Source organism: Equus caballus, chromosome 6, assembly GCF_041296265.1.
Source record: "Equus caballus isolate H_3958 breed thoroughbred chromosome 6, TB-T2T, whole genome shotgun sequence".
NCBI classification, from domain to species: Eukaryota; Metazoa; Chordata; class Mammalia; order Perissodactyla; family Equidae; genus Equus; species Equus caballus.
This window is the reverse complement of record NC_091689.1, coordinates 50,375,748-50,388,245: the sequence shown is the minus strand read 5'-3', so window position 1 is coordinate 50,388,245 and position 12,498 is coordinate 50,375,748. Positions and strand designations below refer to the sequence as shown.

General features: G+C 31.8%; 1 protein-coding gene across 3 annotated transcripts; it reads left to right on the top strand.

The window, feature by feature from the left end:
- The first annotated feature begins 280 nt into the window (after positions 1-280).
- Positions 281-12,288, top strand: KLRK1 (killer cell lectin like receptor K1). Of its 3 annotated transcripts, XM_014740713.3 has the most exons (9): positions 306-456; positions 1,129-1,244; positions 1,495-1,600; positions 2,924-3,031; positions 5,023-5,115; positions 5,332-5,367; positions 5,730-5,881; positions 6,173-6,276; positions 9,890-12,288. In XM_014740713.3, exons 3-9 carry the CDS (start codon positions 1,513-1,515, stop codon positions 10,005-10,007), a joined length of 699 nt encoding a protein of 232 aa, XP_014596199.2. In that variant the 5' UTR covers positions 306-456; positions 1,129-1,244; positions 1,495-1,512; the 3' UTR covers positions 10,008-12,288. The 3 variants fall into 3 exon arrangements, with proteins under 3 accessions (XP_005610994.2, XP_014596199.2, XP_070125974.1); XM_005610937.4 differs by lacking the exon at positions 1,129-1,244 and having other exon boundaries at positions 281-456; XM_070269873.1 differs by lacking the exons at positions 1,129-1,244; positions 1,495-1,600 and having other exon boundaries at positions 311-456.
- The last annotated feature ends 210 nt before the right edge of the window (positions 12,289-12,498 follow it).

Sequence of the window (12,498 nt, the reverse complement as noted above, 5' to 3'; positions counted from 1 at the left end):
TTCCACTTAAATTTATGATAGCATATGCACAGGATGATTAAGAAATTTATGTAATTTTCTTCTGTTTTTTCCACACTGTTCTTACAACCATATTTTATAGTTTTTGATTCAGAAAGCGATTATGTAATCCTATCATGTGTTTTTCAAAACTCTAGGAAACTTCTGATCACTGAATTCCTCATTTCCAAGTCATAAAATGATGTTAGGATCTAACATTTATTTCACCAATTAGCATAATTTTCTGTGTAGTTATTGGTGGAAGTACTGTGGTTTGTGCTTTGCTTTTTCAACAGGAAGATAAAGTCAGAATAGTATTTGTCATAGCTTTGTCAAGGATCGAAATGACTGCACGTCCCTAGTTTCAATTTTAACTTGGGAACTCAGGACATATCTAAATATTCCAGTTGTATAGGAAGCTTTCATCCACAAGAAGCAGGACCTTCTTTCTCTGATCAGGTGTGTGTCTGTGTGTTAGTGTGTGTGTGTGTGTTTCTAACAACTGTTAAGAAATGAGGAACGCTTGAGGTTTCAACCTCAAGAAAGTTTCTAAAAATATATACATTATAAGGCATTTCTAATTGTTTTTTAAGTGTTTGAATAGAATTACTGAGAGTAAGGAATGCTTATTTCTTCTGAGCTATACTTTTCTTCACTTTGTTCACTGATAGGTAATTAGGATATACTTATTGAAGAATCAGAAGTTAAGATGTTGCTATTAGATAGAAACTAGAAGAATTAATCGTTACATTTAGGATTAGAGAACTGAATTTCAATTTGAATTCTCACACTTACGAGTTTTCTGCTCTGTGCAAAGCACTTACCTTCTATGATATACAGCTTTATTTGCAAAATGAAACAAATTATATGTTTCTTTCAACTATTATTACCAAATATGAAAGAGCTTTGAGTTTTAAGTCTAAGCACTATGCAAAATTACTAAATAGCTATTTTTTTCTAAGAGCTCTGCTAGGCACTTTAAGATATTACTATATAAACAAGTGTGAGATTATTTTTGTTAATGATGATAGTGATGATAACTTGTGAATAATAATGAGGAGGATATGGACAGAAGTTGAGTTAAAATGTACTAGGAAAAACATTTAGCAAAAATTCTTATGTCTTACCCAGAATACTTTGAAGAGAAAGCAATTATCACCAAAGGAAATAAAACAACTATAAATAGAAAATTATGTGTGTTACTCAATATAAACAATGGAAAACATTTTTGACTAAGTATCTTAAAGGTAGGTGAGTTAAAAACACCCATGATCTATTTTTGACATTTTTGAAATAATTGTTTATTATTTTATAACCAAGGGAAATAAAAATATTAATTTTACCTTACTTTATATGAATTCTCATTTCTATTCTTTCCTTTTCTATATACACATAGGGGAAATTTTTCTATATTCTCACTTTTCCAATCAAAATATGTCATCTCATCATAAGGAAAGAAAACAGAAAAAAGTAAATGCTCAATTTTATTTTATTTAGGAATCCTTTGTAAAATTAATGACTTCGGATTTATCTCCGGAGTGGACGAGCAATCATAATTATATGATGGGGTCGGTCCGAGATCGGTGGGCTCATCACAGCACAGGTATGTATTTACACATAAATATGTAGTTTGGCCTGTGTACTATTTTAAGATACCCAGAATTTCATACAACCGTATAAGGCATAGGAAAACAATTTACTTTGGTTCACTTATGTTTATGTTCATTTCATGTTACGTTTATGTTATATTTTATATTTTAAATCAAATCTTCAAAAACTAGAAAACTTGTTTCCCCTTCATTTCATTAACTACCTAAAGTATAGTCTTACATAATTTGAGGCAACCTGAAATAGGAACAGCATTAGGACTTGGAGTTAGAAGTCAATTTCACTCAAACTTTTACCATGCTCTAGCTTTGAGATCTAAGGAAATCCCCAGCCTCTATGCACTTAAGTTTCCTTTTCTATCAAATAGAGATGAAAAATGTACCATATTTACCTTAGTGGAAGTATATTATTTTCAAATCAAGTGACATATATTTGAAAGTGCTTCTTAAACTAAAAGTATTATAAATTACTCACAGTTGGTAGTATTATATTAATTAAGCACTATGATTTTAGCTGCTTCTAAGATTCAATTTCTTTATCTACAAAAGAATATCTATTCTCTTCACATGTTGAATAATTAAATTACATGTTGTATATACAAAAAATGCTTAGTTTAGTTTTAGGAGTAAAAGGTAATTAGTATTATCATTTCATTTATAAAAGGCTTTTACATATTCAGTAATGATTGTAATTTCAAGAAGAGATCAAAAATGGTTTTTTACTTGTTTTGTTAGAGGCAGCATTTTTTATTTGTCTTTATCCTAAAATTTTACACCATAGTATTTTATTCATCTTATGTTCTTCGCTATAAAAAACAAATTAGACACACTAGCATTTACTAAATGTTTACTATGCGATTGATGTTATTAATACTAAATTCATATTGTTTTCTTTCACTTTTTAAAAATCCATACCTGGTTGTGTTGATATCCTTTGTTCTTCTTTCTTTCTTTTTGCAATTTGTGAAGTTATTATCTTACTAAATGTGGCTCTATGAATTAAACACATGTCTAACTCCCTAGGCCTGTGTCTTTTTCATTAGGTGTCTTTATTTTAATATTAGATTTCATTGCACATTAAGAATTAACGTATTTTAATAGTACATAGGATCTTGCTAAAGATATTTTGCCATAGAATAAATATAATTTTCTTTATATTATAAAGTGTAAAAATTATAATAAGCAATATAAAACAAAAGTGACTTGATTTTATACTTTAAAAAGGATATGAATGGAAATGGCAAGTTAAATTGCAAAAATTTATAACCCAAGCGGCAGAAAGGTTGTGACTCATATTGGCTTGAATTGTTTTTCTCCAGAGATGAGTGAATGCCATAATTATAACTTTGAGCTGGCAAAGCCTAGTACTTCTACACAATGGGAAAAGAGAAGACTTACATTAACTGCAAGCAAATGTGGAGAAAATTGTAAGTCCTATGTTCCATTTGCTTCTTTTCTCAGTGTACTGAGGTGAATCTTGGAAACTATGTGATCAAATCAGTGATAAACATTCAGTTTATTTTACCTTGATGAGGAAAGCAGAAATGAGATTGTCTAATATAATATTGGAATGCATAATAGAATTAGCAGAAACTGTTGAGTTGAGGATTTTTTCATGCCATAAAAACAGTGAGATTACCATAATAATGAGTGAGACAGCCGTTTCTAAGGGATCACTGAAGAACTAACTTTAAGAAGAAGTAAATAGAAAGGGAAAACAGAGAAGGCATACCAAATATCCTTCAGAGTTATGTTCTTAAACAGTATGGAAGCGATGACTTGTTTGCTATTCACAGAAATGTTTCTATTGGTGGTGAAGAAGATATGCTTTCTTATCAAGCCAGAATATCATTGAAAATAAAATGTGAAATAGCTTGCACAAAAAGGGAAACAATAGACTACTTTCACCTATGAATTTTGATTAAATGTTAAAAAATAAATGATTATCGAAAGATCACTTTACAAACGTTAATTATAGGAAAGAAATGTGCTATAGATAATAATTAAAGGGGAAAGATTGTATGATTATATATATAATGTTGAAAAGGTTTTGGATAACAATCAATATGAATTCGTAATTAAAAACAATTTAATTTTTAAAACCTATAAAACATAAATATTGCCTTTAAGATATGTATATATATTCAAAAGCTATCATCATGTTTATAGGTAAATGCTAGTAGCATTTTCATTATAGTTAGAAAAAGGCAAGAATTTTTACTATTATTACTATAAGTAATATTGATTGTTCTGCTGGTGCTAACCAACAGGAATAATCAAGAAAAGGAAAAAAGTAAATGATATGAAATTAGGAAATCTGATATGTGGACTTGATTATAAATAAGATATAAAAATTAATTGTCTTACTAACTACAAAAGCAAGAAAAATGTGATGAAAAAATTCTCTAAGACCAAAAATCAGAAAAATACACATAAAATTTTAAAATAAAAGTCCTAGAAATAAATTTATTAATTTAAAGTTGTGCTGACAAACATAAAATAAGATAGGCATATCTTTTATTCAAAGATAAAAACAACATTTTAAAGATGTAAATTATCTTTATATGGTTATACATTTAATGGAATTCTATTGAAAGACCAATGTACTATATTTTAAAAGTGACTGGTTCTTGAAAAATAAAGTTAAAATTTTAAAAATAATATTGCATATCAGATTTATGCATTTAAAAATATGAATAATACTGCAGGGGAAGGTGTGCGCAAACAGGTGTTCAAATTAGATTTTGGTAGACAGTTTGGACTGATATTTTCAATCATTACAAAAATTATAAGTGCAAATGCCCTTTAACTCAGCAATTAGCCTTTCAGGAATATCTTCTAACAAGGTACTGAAAATATTATTCATATCAGTACATATAATAGCAAAAACTAAGACAAAATTTAAATACGCATGGAAAAAAATTAAAAGTCTGTCAATTATTAGATTTCTTTCACTTCCCAATGAAACACAATGCAAGTAGGTATTTATGCAAATTTGACAACAACTTTACAAGACATGATATGAAAGAATCACTAGGATATTTTCTTAAGTGAAAAAAATCACAGAATGTTTTCTATAGTTTCTTACATATGTGTTCATAAAAGAGGTTGAGGGAATTGTCCATGCTAATGTATCTGCATGGAAAATTTTACAAACTGATAACCATGATTTTTATGCAAGGCGAGAGACACGGGAACTTTTGGAAAGGAATAGGAGGGAATACTACATTTTTATACTATTATTTTTTAATCCTTTATAAAGTATTTGTGTTACCTATTCTGAGAAAAACAATTAAGGAAAAGGCACTGATATCACCCCCTACCATAAAGAAAACCTTTCACATTTATATTAAACATGAAGATGCCAGAACCCTTTACTCTTCTTTTCTCACCTTTCTCACTATTTTTTCTTTGACAGCATCTCCATTTTTCCTCGCCCGTTCCATTGCTGTAGCTATGGCGATCCGTTTCATTGTAATGGTAATGATATGCAGTGCCGTAATCATAAATTGTAAGTCATAACCGAGAAGTAGATAGCAGCATTGTTGGTCTAATGATTGTAATGCATTACTTTGATTAGTATTCAGAAGTACAGGAACATAAAATAGCAATATTGAATGTGTCCTTATATTTTTGCTATTAGTCTAGAAATTTGTCAACTACTTTTGTTTAGACTATAAGTTACTAACAACACAAACCCTTTTAATAATTATGATTACTTTAATAGCATTATTCAATCAAGAAGCTCCAATTTCTTTGAAAGGTAAGTGAAAATTTTCTAATTTTGAAGCACCAGTTGCATACACTTATATATGTTGGGTATAGGCGTGTATCCAATAGTGCTGACAAGACTATTTGAAAATGATTAATTCTTGTCCATACTTAACTATTTTTTATTATTTATTTTTTAACAGTAAGAGATTACTTGTATAAAGTAGAGGAACTTATTTTCGGCATCTCTTTCTCTCTATATGAATGTGTAGAGGCATGTCATTGGATATGACCATAATGGTTTAATTATCTGGAAGTTTAGAGTTAGAATAGAAAAAGTATTTAACCTGTCTAGAAAAAATCTGCTATTACGTTCAAACTCTGCAGAATCAACAAGATATTCTCCCTTTCTAGAAAGTTACTGTGGCCCATGTCCTAAAAACTGGATATGTTACAGAAATACCTGCTACCAATTTTCTAATGAGAGCAAAAGCTGGACCCAGAGTCAAGCTTCTTGTATGTCTCAAAATTCCAGTCTCCTGAAGATTTACAGCAGAGAGGACCAGGTTTAGTATCTGTTTTAATTTCTTTACCTATATTTAGTCTTGGCAACTCACTGACACATGAACTTGAAATATAAGAGAGGGACTAAGACTCAGAAAGACCAACCCCAAATCTTTCTGCATTAAAAATAAGAAAGCACAGAGACTGCAGGTATTATGTATGTGTTGTTTAAGTCAAAATTATGCTAGAGAACAGAATGCATTTTCTCCAAGTGTAGGAAAAAATGTTTAAATGATTATGACCTTGCATTTACTAAAATTCTTAACAGTGATTTTATGTGTGGTTTCAAACAGGATTTCTTTAGATTGCTGAAGTCATATCATTGGCTGGGACTAGTACAAAATCCAGCAAATGGATCTTGGCAGTGGGAAGACGGCTCCATTCTCTCACCCAACCAGTAAGTCTGTACCAATAGGTCTCTGTTTGTGAATTTGTCCCTAAGCTACACCTATGATCATCCAACTATCATATTTTTCTTCACACAACACCAAGGTGTTCTCGTAATCTAATAGATTCAGCAAAAAATTCTTAGGGCCTAAATTTAGGAGATCATGGAGCAGAGCACCTAATACCAATAATAATGAGTAACATTAGTTGTTTGCTATATGCTAAGTACTGTACAAGACAGGTCTAATACTATGCTCATTTTATAGATAAGGAGACCAAATCAGAGAAGTTAAGTATCACATATATTCTTTTTTGAAGTTACTACCAGATTTACTGAGATATAATTGATTCAATAAACTGCGCATATTTAAAGGATACAATCTGATAAATTTTGACAAATATAAACATCCACAAAACCATTAATAATACCTAGATAATTAGCATGTTTATCACCTGCAAAACTTTCCCTTCACATCTTTGTAATCCCTCCTTCATTCGCTTTCCTACCTACCTCTTTCTGTCTCCAGGCAACTAATCTGCTTTCTGTCACTAGAGATTAGTTTGCAATTTGTAGAATTTAATATAAATGAATTCCTACAGTGTGTAGTGTTTTTGTGTCTGGCTTTTTTACTCAGCATAATTATTTTGAAATTCAGCCGACTCATAGCATGTATCAAGAGTTAATTTCTTTTTGTTTTTGAGAGGCATTCCATTAATGGGTGTGCACAATCTGTTTATCCTTTCATCTTCATCTGTTAATGGATATTTGGATAATTCCAACTAGTTGACTATTACAAATAAAGATGCTTGCTGTGAACATTTGTGTACAAGTCTTTGTACGAACATGGGCTTTTTTTCCCTTCCTACATAAATACCTAGGAGTGGAATGGTTGGGTCATATGATAGATATATGTTTAACATTTTAAGAAACTGTCAAACTATTATTCAAAGTAGTTGTGCAATTTCACATTCCCACTAGCAGTGTGTGAGAGTTCTAGTTCTTCTACATTCTGGGCAACACTTGTTTTGGTCAGTCTCTTAAATGCTGGCCATTCTAACACGTGTGCAGCCAGTCCTGGTGATCTAGTGGTGAAGATTTAACACTCTCACCGCTGCAGCCTGGGTTCATTTGCTGGTAGAGAACAACATCACCCGTCTGTTGATTGTCATACTATGGTGGTTGCGTGTTGCTGTGGTGCTGAAAAGCTATGCTACTGGTATTTCAGATAGTATCAGGGTCACCTTTGGTAGACAGGTTTCAGCAGAGCTTCCAGACTAGACAGACTAGGAGGAAGGACCTGGCCACCCATTTCCAAAAATAATGGCCATGAAAACCCTATCAATGGTAGCGGGGCACTGGCTGATATAGTACTGGAAAATGAAAGGATGATGCCACAAAAAAGACTGGGCAGGGCTCTGCTCTGCTCTACACAAAGCACTCATAGAGCTAATGAATATAGCCTTAATCCTTTGGATGAATGCTAGGGTAGCTCTTGACAAATGTCATTTCTGTCACTTGGAAGATCTGGTCTATTACTACACTGGTTAGTAATTTCTCTGTTCTGGCACAAAGATCAGCAACAAAACTTAAGTGGTTTGTCTCTTTTCTTTCAGTCTCATGATATCACAGGTGAAGCAGAAGCTCATTTTTAATTCTTTATTTCAAAAATATTTTACTTATTTGAATCTCTGTCTTTAGTAAGTCATAAAAACAGCATCAATTTTTTTATTTTTTATTGCAATAACATTGGATTATAACATTATATAGTTTTCAGATGTACATCATAATATATTTTGAATTCTGTGTAGATTACATCATGCTCACCACCCAAAAACTAACTATAGTCCATCACCACATATGTGGGCCTAATCATCCCTTTTGCTTTCCCCTGTCCCAACATCAGCGTAAATGTTAGGTTAATTAAGGCTTCCTCTCTGTCAAACACAGTTTTAAGCACTTCATATGTATCTTCTCATTAAAAACTCTATTAATCCTACTCTTAAAAACCCTATTAACAAATATTACTTTTAGCCTAATTTTGCTGATAAGGAATAGAGTCTTAGAATGTATAATACTCTACTAAGCTATAAAATTAGCAATAATTGCAGCAGGATTCAACCATATGACTTTCTGACTCTCCAACCAGAATCATCATAATTATCATAATTACAGAATTAAATGACTAAAAACAAAACTCTCTTCATTGACTTTCAAATTTACTTTGCTATTTTAACGGTTAGTTAGCAGTGAGAAATGCACAATCTTTTACTGTCATATATTCCTTTCAAGTTTCTCCTTGTATTTGTTGCAACAGGGACTACATATCTTTCTACATAATTGTGTATTTGGAATTTGGAGGTCCCAGTACACCTTAGAATTGATGTGGAGTGGCTTCATTTCTGTATGGCTTGAGATTTTATTTTTGACAAAAAAGAGTTTATTCTCTAGGAATATTGGTAAAATTTTTATCACCTCATCTTAATATTTCTCATTCTACAAATACAAAAGTTCCTTTTGGAAGCAAAACTACTAACATACTAAATTTCTGTTTATCTACACATTTAATAAATATTTGTTGAGTGCTACTCAATTTCCAAGAAGTATGCAGAGTTAAGTATGGAGATGAACAGGACATTCAAGAGCTTCACACCTCACACCTCAGTCAGAGGTATAGTTATAAACAAATAAGTATAATCCAGTGTAATTAGTACTCTGGCAGAAATGTGATGAGAGTTGTGTGGGAAAACAGACATAAAAATTGAAAAGACACATTTGAAAAATGAGATTAGAAAGAATGAGGCTCTAAAGTGCATAGATTGAGACCAACTAAGAGTGACTCCTAAAAATCCCTTAATTTTTCTCCTCTAGTGGCTAGTTGTTTCTACAAGGACAGAGTTCATTCTCTTATCCTTTTTAATACATATACTTATCAGACTTTGGTCCATTTTTTGTTTATCAGTTTCACATTGATGTAGCCTCATCATTCTTTCCTCAGACTTCTATTTCCACCTGTTTCTAGCATGAAACAAATCTAAATTTATTATATTAATTACGTAACTACAAAATACTCAAGATCCCCGGGCAAAATAGATATACAGATATAACTATCTCACATGGAATGCCTAAGCATACACATACAAATATATACACACATGCTTAAGTATGTGTAAATACATTAGAGAATTGAACAATTTATTTTATTTCCTTACCAAGTAAAATTCCATAAATCTTAGGAAGATTGTTATTTTTGCACAAAACACATCTGTTGACTTCTAAATTGAATTCTGAATTCATTTCTAATCTAAATATTTGTTTTAAAAATCATTTTAAAGCTAAATTCATTTCACTTAGTTACTTATATCAAGAGATTCCAGATTTTCTAAGTTGACTAATTTACAATGTATAAAAAATAGTGGCACATAATTTATAATAGAATGTAATTTTTACTTTTATTATCTGAGTTGGCTATATTTTGCATATCAGTGAATAAGAAAGACCAGACATGGTCCTAAAATCTCCTGAAATGATATTATTTTAGTACCTATATCTAAAATATTATTTTATTTTTGTATTTCTGCATTAATGAGGTCATGAATGTAATTTGTCCTTCTTTCTAATCTAGACTAACAATGGTTGAAATGCAGAATGGAACCTGTGCAGTTTATGGCTCAAGTTTTAAAGGTTATACGGAAAACTGTTTAACTCCAAACACATACATCTGCATGCAGAGGATTTTATAAAATACAAAGGAGACAAAGACAAAAAGCCATTCTCTGAGTGTTCTCCATGAAGAAAACTTCCAGAAGAAAATTCCACCAATGTTTATTGAGTTATTTTTCCACCTATGACACACAACAGACAATAACCTTACAGGGACTGATGGCCAACAATTAAAGAATTTAGCTTCGATAACAATATTTTGTTTAATTTTTTAAATTTTTGAGTAATGGACAGATTCATTTTTAAATTTATTAAACTTGATATCTAGGTTCAAACTAAATTTTAAACTGTGATTTTACTAAATACGCACACATATTAAACAAATAAGGCTTTTAGAACTTTTTCAACTCAAAACATTTGAAAGTTAAACTTAAAGCTAAGTGAAGGGTATATGAGGGTTCATTAAATTGGCTGTATTTGAAATTTTTCAAAATAAAAGTTGAAAAATCAAGAAATACACCCTCAAAGTTTCAGAAGGTCATTACTAATTTAGTATAGCACATGATATATTTGGCAGAAATCAAATTACTTCTTGCAATAAGAATATGGCACTCACTGCTATGAAACACAGAGAAATGAGAATCAAGTTTGGGGAAGACTTACCAGGCTTCTGGGAAAAAAATAACAACTGAGTTGAAACCTGTGGAACGACTAGAAATTGTCTGGGCAAATTATTGGAGTAACAGAGTTCTCGGCAAATGAAATAACACTTGCAAATGTTCAAAAGTTGGAAGAGTCTGTGACTCTAAAGAAAGCCAGTTTGATGGGAGCAGAATGAGACAAGAGAGGAGCATAGTAAGTGGTAGAGAAACAAGCAGAGGTTAAATTATTCAGGGCTTTATATACTTTATTAATAATTTTGGATTTTATTCTAAGTGTAGTTGCCATTTGTGTGCTTTTTGAAGATGTGGGTTGAACAGCATTTTAGGGGGAAATTTGTATACAATGCCATGGAGAAAGTTATTTTCTACATAGTCAATCAAGGGTCAAGGAATGTGTTGATCCAATTAATTTTTAAATTATTGTGCAGAGTTGTAATATGCACCACTCAATTAACAAAATTTAACATTTAGTCACATTTGCTTTAAAATTTTATTACTGAATATTTAAGACATAGAAAACATTCCAAAAAAGCACATAGATTTGCTTTGAAAAAGTAAAGCAACATAAACGGGGCTATGCTTCTTTTTCTGGAAATGAGGAAGAGAAGATAGGCTGATATTAGGTCCCACTGAAAATAACCAAATAAGTTTCATAACATTATTGTACAATATATTATAGCTTGGGGAAACATTGCTGAACCAATAAGAAGGTAACAATTTTGCAGAATCTCAGAATTCAGTGAAAATTGGAATGCCAGGAGAAAAGCAATCACAGAAATTGGCTTTCATTCTGAGAGTTTATAGTAAACTTGGGAAAACTTACTTTCTGTTTTGATGGTTGTCACGGAGAACTGGGAACACAAGACAAAGCTGAGGGGCCACCTACCCTAAAGGGTTAAATTACAAGTGCTCTTCCTGAAACTGGGACCCTCAAAGGCTACAATCTCACATAAGAAATAACAAATAAAGCCTACAATTCAGGAAATAGTAATGGGGACCCAAGCAAATCTGTGTATGTCACCCTAAAATATGCCTCTTTGACATAATTATTTTGAGCTGAAGAAAAGAAGCAGCTTGAAATCACTGTCTCAAAGAGTTATCTGCACCCCGGTGTTCATTGCATTATTATTCACAAAGCTAAGACATGGAAACATGTGTCCACAGACAGATGAACAGATAAAGAAAATTTCATACATACAAATAATAGCCAAAAAAGGGAAGGGCATCCTGCCATTTGTGACAACATAGATGAACCTGGAGGATATCGTGATAAGTGAAATAAACCAGACACAGAAAGACAAATACCGTATAATCTCACTTATAAATGGAATGTAAAAAAGCCAAATTCACAGAAACAGAGAGAGAATAGTGGTTACCAGGGGCTGGGTGTTGGGAGAAACGGGGAGATGTTGGTCAAAGGGTACAAACACTCAATTATAAAATGAGCAAGTTCTAGAGATCTAATGTGCAGCATGGTGACGATGGTTAACAATACTGAACGGCAGTCTTGAAAGTTGCTAAGAGAGCACATCTGAAATGTTCTCACCACTATAACAAAAAAATGGTAATTATGTGAAGTGATAGATGTGTTAAACAATCTTATTGTGGTAATCATTTTGCAATATATACATTGTCCACCTTGAACTTGCACAATGTTATATGTCAATTATATCAATAAACCTGAGGGGGAAAAAGCCTATCAGTGGTTTCCTTTTATCACACACACACACACAAAAAGCAGTGAACACAGGAAATGGTCTCTCTACCTTTCTGTTTTTCTGCCTAAGGGCAAGATATAAATTCTCCTTTACTGCAGACAGACTCCTATCAGCCCAGGAATCTGCAAACAAACCTTACTCCATTACTTTCCTCCCACATATTTACCTTCCCACAATTTGCCACCTTTGGA

What these genes read in the sequence shown, in the direction of transcription:
- KLRK1 (XM_005610937.4), top strand. Translation starts at nt 1,513, where the DNA reads ATGACTTCGGATTTATCTCCGGAGTGGACGAGCAATCATAATTATATG. An exon ending in GTGGGCTCATCACAGCACAG is followed by an intron (nt 1,601 to 2,923) that starts GTATGTATTTAC and finishes GTTTTTCTCCAG; the next exon opens with AGATGAGTGAATGCCATAAT. An exon ending in AAGCAAATGTGGAGAAAATT is followed by an intron (nt 3,032 to 5,022) that starts GTAAGTCCTATG and finishes TTTCTTTGACAG; the next exon opens with CATCTCCATTTTTCCTCGCC.